General features: G+C 44.4%; 1 protein-coding gene across 1 annotated transcript; it reads left to right on the top strand.

Annotated features, from left to right (window-relative positions):
* Nucleotides 1–2,764: 2,764 nt before the first annotated feature.
* LOC121272355 (cytochrome c oxidase assembly protein COX20, mitochondrial) lies at nt 2,765–6,952 on the top strand. Its single transcript, XM_041178999.1, has 4 exons — nt 2,765–2,969; nt 4,115–4,229; nt 5,998–6,061; nt 6,524–6,952. Exons 1-4 carry the CDS (start codon nt 2,937–2,939, stop codon nt 6,675–6,677), a joined length of 366 nt encoding a protein of 121 aa, XP_041034933.1. The 5' UTR covers nt 2,765–2,936; the 3' UTR covers nt 6,678–6,952.
* Nucleotides 6,953–7,561: the final 609 nt, after the last annotated feature.

Below are 7,561 nucleotides of genomic sequence, written 5' to 3'. Positions count from 1 at the left end.
ATTTCTAAGTTAAAGGCAGGTATAATGAACTGCAAAGTCTTGCTGATAGGGTTGCCATTTGTGATTAAATATATAAGCAAAAATATGTGATTAAATATATTCCTGGAGGTCTCATCACATGACTTGCTCCAGACTCCAGTCAACACATCCATCCTTGTGATGCACTGCCTGTCTACATCATTTGGGATGCAAAAAGACTCACCAGCTAGATGATGCTTGGCAGTCAGCCGAACAACCTTTTTTTCACCCCCCCACCCCCATCATTTTCAATATTTTTATATCTGATACAGAGAAATGTTCAAAGGAAATGGCAAAACAAAAACAAAAATACCTGGAAAAACTCAGCAAGTCTGGCAACATCTGCGGAGAGGAACACAGTTAATGTTTCGAGTCCAAATGACCCTTCAACAGAACTAAGTAAAAATAGAAGAGAGGTGAAATATAAGCTGGTTTAAGGTGGGGAGTGGGGGGGGGGGGGGCGGTGGGACAAGTAGAGCCAGTGATAGTTGGAGATAACCAAAAAATGTCACAGACAAAAGGACAAAGAGGTGTTGAAGGGGGTGATATTATCTAAGGAATGTGCTAATTAAGGGTAGAAAGCAGGAGAAGCAAGGTACAGGTAGCCCTAGTGGGGGTGGGGTGGGGTGAAGGAATCGAAAAAGGCTAAAAGGTAGAGGTAAAACAATGGATGGATATACATTTAAAAATAATGGAAATATGTGGGCATGAGAGCAGGGTGGAGTGTTGAAATGGCAAGTTGAATTGTTCACTACTCTCTTCCGTCTGGCTGAACTTGTTCTCACACTGAACAATTTCTCCTTAAACTCCTCTCACTTCCTCCAAATAAAAGGTGTGGCTTTGGGTACCCGCATGGGCCCCAGCTGTGCCTGTCTCTTTATGGGGTATGTGGAACATTCCTTGTTCCAGTCCTACTTCGGCCCCCTCCCACAACTCTTTCTCCGGTACATCGATGATTACTTCGGTGCTGCTTCATTCCCTCGTCTGGACCTGGAAAAATGTATTAATTTTGCTTCCAATTTCCACCCCTCCATCATTTTCACATGGTCCATCTCTGACACTTACTTCCCTTCCCTTCCTTGACCTCTCTATCTCAATTTCTGGTGATAGACTGTCCACCAATATCCATTACAAGCCTACCGACTCACAGCTACCTCGACTACAGCTCCTCACACCCCGCTTCCTGTAAGGACTCCATCCCATTCTCTCAGTTCCTTCGCCTCCGTCGCATCTGTTCTGATGATGCCACTTTCAAAAACAGCTCCTCTGACACGTCTTCCTTCTTCCTTAACCGAGTTTTTCCACCCATGGTGGTTGACGGAGCCCTCAACCGTGTCCGGCCCATCTCCCGCACATCCGCCCTCACGCCTTCTCCTCCCTCCCAGAAACATGATAGGGTACCCCTTGTCCTCACTTTTCACCCCACCAGCCTCCGTATTCAAAGGATCATCCTCCGCCATTTCTGCCAACTCCAGCATGATGCCACCAGCAAACACATCTTCCCTTCACCACCCCCCCCACCCCCCCGGGGCATTCTGCAGGGATCGTTCCCTCCGTGACACCCTGGTTCAGTCCTCCATCACCCCTACACCTCAACCCCTTCCCACGGCACCTTCCCATGCAACCGCAGAAGATGCAACAACTGCCCCTTCACTTCTTCTCTCCTCACCGTCCAAGGGCCCAAACACTCCTTTCAAGTGAAGCAGCATTTCACTTGCACTTCCCTCAATTTAGCCTACTGCATTCACTGCTCCCAATGCAGTCTCCTCTACATTGGAGAGACCAAACGCAGACTGGGTGACCGCTTTGCAGAACACCTTCGGTCTGTCCGCAAGCATTACCCAGACCTCCCTGTCGCTGGCTGTTTCAACACTCCACCCTGCTCTCATGCCCACATGTCCGTCCTTGGCCTGCTGCATTGTTCCAGTGAAGCTCAACGCAAACTGGAGGAACAGCACCTCATCATCCAACTAGACACTTTACAGCTTCCCAGACTGAATATTGAGTTCAACAATTTTAGATCATGAACTCTCTCCACCATCCCCACCCCCTTTCCGATCCCCCCTTTTTTCCCAATAATTTATATAAATTTTTCTTTTCCCACCTATTTCCATTATTTTTAAATGTATTTCCATCCATTGTTTTATCTCTACCTTTTAGCCTATTTCGATTCCTTCACCCCACCCCACCCCCACTAGGACTATCTGTACCTTGCTCGTCCTGATTTCTACCCTTAATTAGCACATTCCTTTAGATAATATCACCACCTTCAACACCTCTTTGTCCTTTTGTCTGTGATATCTTTTGGTTATCTCCACCTATCACTGGCTCTACTCGTCCCACTACTCCCCACCCCTTCCTTAAACCAGCTTATATTTCACTTCTCTTCAATTTTTACTTAGTTCTGTTGAAGGGTCATTTGGACTCGAAACGTTAACTGTGTTCCTCTCCGCAGATGCTGTCAGACCTGCTGAGTTTTTCCAGGTATTTTTATTTTTGTTTTGGATTTCCAGCATCCGCAATTTTTTGCTTTTATCTTAAAAGGAAATAGCAATTTTGTTTTAACGTCCCAATGATTTTTCACACACTGCAATGTCCTGAAGATTGATCTTCAATTCCTGGAGACTCCAGGCCAATCCTGGAGCGTAAGCAACCCGACTTGCTGGCCTGTTCCGGCAAACGGAGATTTGAAACTTCCCCTCCCCCAGCCCAGCCCAGCCCCGCCCCGCCCCGGGAATGCGCATGTGCAGAGCTACTTGCCCGGCTCGGCCCACGTGACTTAACGCTGCCAGCTCCCGGTGTGTTCCAGGCGGGTGTCGCCGCCGCTGCATGAAGGTTTTGTTGAACCCGGATTCGGAGCACGAACAAGGAGGGCGGGGAGACGTTTTAGGGTAGCCGCTGAGGCAGCGCAAGCCGCCATGTCAACCGAGACTGACGCAGAGAAACCGAAGGTGAATACGTCATAACGGTCCGTGGGGGAGGGGGATGAAAGGTCACGGGCATGCGCAGTGGGCGCCTTCAATGTCAAGTCAAGGTCGAAGCCTCCTTTTGTTTAATGGTGAAAATGGGCTGCAAAGAGATAAAAGCAGGAATAAACGCCGGAAATACACGGCAGTTCAGACAGCATCCAGCATTTCCTGTTTAGATTTCAGATTTCCAGCCTTTTGTATTAGCTAAATGGGCTTGCTCCACTTCAAAATGGCATAAATTTTCTTCACAGCTCAGCAAATGGCCTCCTCCTTCTGGTGCCTCCCTTTTGGAAAAATAAACATAGCTCCAATTCAATCAAATAATTGGGAAAATCCTTGTCAATCTCTGTGACCATAAATCTCCTAACTGTGGAGACCACTTGTTTCATTTTCAATTTGGAAATCTAGGGTTTAGGGTTGGCTAAGAGGAAATAAAACTGGATAGCATCATTTTAAAAATTATAAAACGATGGTTTAATTATTCTTAGTGGTTGAGTCACATGGCCTACTGTTCCTATATAAGTGGTTGCCAGGTTTGATCCCTGACCTGTGCTCTTCAGTTACCTCAATCATGGGATGCAATAATTGCTGTTGGCATTACTGGTTAGGAAGGGGAAAGTCGGGCAGGGTTGCCAAACTTGATCAGCTTCCAGCAAATCGTGCTGCAAGGCTGTGTATGATCAGGAGAGGACAGGATCAGGCCTGGCCTTGATGCACACCACGTGATCAACTAGCCAGCCAATACATTGAAATTGAAGAATAAGCTGTGGAATTATACCCCACAGGGATCAGTACAAAACTGAATTGTTAAAAATGCTATACCTTCAGTTGAGGCATTAAATCAAGACCACCTTAGCTTGTGATGTTTCAAACAGACTTTAAATATTCCATGGAACTATTTGAGAGGAGGGCCAAGAATTCTTGTCATTTTTTAAACAACATATCTCCATTTGGCAGACATTATTCACTCAAGGTTATGTTTCCTTACATAACAGCCACTGCCCAACCAAGCAGCTCATTAGACTGTTGGCTTTTCAGTTGTATGCCATGGGTTTCTGATCTGTATTGTTATTAGAAGGGAATCAGGCTTTAATTTGGCAATAAGATTTTTTTTTGTGTGCTTTTAGTCATTCAAGCTCCTGGGAATCTTGGATGTGCAGAACATTCCATGTGCTCGCGACTCTGTCCTGTATGGATCAGCTGGTGCTGTAGTAGCTGGACTTGGCCACTTCCTAGCAACAAGTGAGCATCCTCCTCGATATTGGAGTGAATCTTTTCAGAGCTCTATTCTGTAACATCAGTCATAAGAGTTGCTTACATTAAAGGTTTGCTGTTGGCAATGCCAGAATACTTGAAGCATGAATACTGAATAATTTTTGGATTTATTTTATTTTGGAAATGATTGGTCTGCTCAAAATGATGGATGACACTGCTAGGAAAATGGACAGCCTCCATTTTCTTACTTGAGAACAGAAGAAGTGGGGGATGCAGTTTAAAAATAAGGAGTCTCCCATTTAACGCAGAGATGAGAAGAATTTTTTTTCTCTTAGAGGGTTGAGAGTCTTTGGAACTATCTTCCCCAGAGAGCAGTGAAGGCAGGCTCAACTTTTAAGGCAGAGGTGGATAGATTCTGGACTAATAAGGGAGTTAAAGGCTTTCAGGCCTAGGCAGAATGTGGAGTTGAAGCCATATTTAGATCAGCTATGATCCTATTGAATGGCAGAGCAGGCTTGAGGGGCCAAATGGCCTCCTACTGGTATTCATTCATATGTATGTAAATAGAAGCATGAACAGGCCATTTGGCCCTTCAAGCCTGTCCCACAATTCAATTAGATCATGGTAATCTTCAACCTACACCTTCCCACAGTACCCCCTTAAACCTTGATTCCCTTAGTACCCAAAATTTTGCCTATTTATGACTTGAATATACTTGACTACTGAATACCTGCAGCTCTCTGCTGTAGAAAGTTCCAAAGGTTTGAAACCCTTTCATTGAAGTCTTACTCCCAGTGTCAGGCATACTGCAATCATATACAGGGTGAAGCTCTCACTACTCTTCCCTAATCATAGAGTCATAGAATGATTATAACACAGAAAGAGGTCATGTAGTCTGCTTGACCTTGCCTTCTCTCTGTATGAACAACTCAGCTAATCCCTCTCCTGTGCCCTTTTCCTATAGCCCTGCAATATTTTTCTCTCATGTTTTCCCTCATGTAGCCTCAGTTTCTTTTGCCAATCACCTTAAATCCAACGGTTCTCGACCTTTCTACCAAGGGGAGCGGTTTCTCCCTATCTATTCAGTCCAGGCCCCTTATGATTTTGAAAATCTCTATCGCATCCCCTCTCAACCTTCTTTAAAGGAGAACAGTCCCAGCCTAAAATCTGTCCGTGTAACTGAAGTCTTTCAACCTTGGAACCAGTGTTAGTAAACTATTCAACTGTAGGAGGAAGTGCAGCCAAGTCTTCACCTGGTCCACTTTCCAACAATAAGTAGGCAAGGCAGCATCTCTCCGCTGGTGCTACCTTGCCTTCTGACTGTTTCGAGCATTTTCTGTTTAAATTTCAGATTTCGGGCTTCCTTGGCATTTTGCCTTTGTTTCAACGATAATGACTGACAAGCAAAAGACCAATTCGAGTAACGCCATCATTACTCTGCCTGAGGCCAATGATTTGCATACAGCCTGGAAATAAGACCTGGGCATTCTGACCTATGACATGTGAAATACATGAGCAGTGCTGAACACGGCGGGATTAGAATGTAGTCCAGTGTTCAACATCGGCAAAGAGATGACTGCTTATTTATGGCTCTTTAACATTAAATTAGCATATGCACAGGAGTTGATCAGTTAGGCTGAAAGGCCTATTTCTGCGGTTCATTTACACACTGGCATCACCAAAGCAGCCTTCCAGGACACCCCCACCCCAAGCCATGTTTTATTTGCAATATTAATGAACATCTTTGAATTTTGTTTCAATATTTACAATAATTCTGCCTTCTCTTTTCCTGCAGGCAGAGTAAAGCGGTCATTTGACTTCAGTGTGGGGAGCTTTCTACTTACAACTTTGGGAACTTGGTAAGTGCATTGCCTGTTGATCTCAGGAATATAATCTTTGTTCCATCATTGCAAGGTTTAAAGTGAAGTTAAGTGGTACATGGTGGTTATGTTACTGAACTGGTAATGCAGAGGCCTGGACGAATAAGCTGGAGTTCCAATCTCACCACAGAAGCTGGGGAGTTTAAATTCAATTAATTAAATAAAATTTGGAATACAAAACTAGTGTCTGTAATGGTGACAATGAAACTACAGTTTTGTCATTAAAAACCCAACTGGCCCACTACTGCCATTTAGGAAAGGAAATCTGACTTCAAACTGCAAAGAGCTTGGTGCAGATACTGTTGTATCGATGCAGGTACTGCAATACAACAGGGCTTTAAGCCTGCTGTGGCAATTTGTCAACAGACCTGAAATTGTGCGCGTTTGCTGGAAGTGATTTGAGTCAGAAAAACATTTCAAACACATGTGCATCTTTTTCAGGATGTTCTGCAGGTATCAGAATGCAAAACTCAGAATCCAGCAGCGAATGGTGCAGGAAGGTGTGAAAAACAAGGTTGCATTTGAAGGGACCAAAATGGATCCAACCAGAAAATCAGATAGAAGCAACAAAGACAGCCAAGGAGAAAATTCATAGACCTTTGGCCCTGAGAGCAACATAGCTTGTGGCCAGAAAGATGAATTCTTGCAAGTTCACAGAATCTTATTTCATATGTTGGGTTATTGTTCCAGCCTGCTGGTTTAAGAAAGCCAAGTCTTTTTTCATAATTGGGTGTCTAATGTAGAAGAGACATGGTCCAATATAAGGAGCACCACTGAGATAGTGTGCAGCTCATCCAAAGTCAATGATGTAGAATCTTGTACAAGGGCTTAGAAATACAATGGTTTGAAATTAAAGGCCTTTAAGAGAAACAGGTTGTTGCAATTATCTTACAACTTGTTGGGTTTAAAGTTTATACAATTACAAATGTCATATGGCAGTCCATGTCCAAATGCAGCAAGACCTAAAACATCCAGGCTTGGACTGACAAGTGGCAAGTAACATTTATGCCTCAAGTGCCAGGCAATGACCATCTCCAGTAAGAGAGAATCTTATCATCACCCCTTGACATTCAATGGCATTACCGTCGCTGAATCCCCCACTATCAACACCCTGGGGGTTACCATTGACCAGAAACTAACTGGACTAGCCATATAAATACTGTGGCTACAAGAGCAGGTCAGAGACTAGGAATCCTGCAGCGTGTCACTCCTGACTCCCCAAAGCCTGTCCACAATCTACAAGATGCAAAAATGGAATGTGATGGAATACTCTCCCCTTGCCTGGATGACTGCAACTCCAACAACACTGAAGAAGCTGGATACCATCCAGGACAAAACAATCATTCATTCCCTCCACCACTGAAGCACAGTAGCAGCAGTGTGTACCATCTAAAAGATGCACTGCAGAAACTTACCAAGGTTCCTTAGACGACACCTTCCAAACCCATGACCACTACCGTCGAAAAGGACAAGGAAAAT

Source organism: Carcharodon carcharias, chromosome 2, assembly GCF_017639515.1.
Source record: "Carcharodon carcharias isolate sCarCar2 chromosome 2, sCarCar2.pri, whole genome shotgun sequence".
Classification (NCBI taxonomy): Eukaryota; Metazoa; Chordata; class Chondrichthyes; order Lamniformes; family Lamnidae; genus Carcharodon; species Carcharodon carcharias.
Note: the sequence above shows the minus strand (reverse complement) of the source record. Positions and strands in the feature narration are given on the sequence as shown.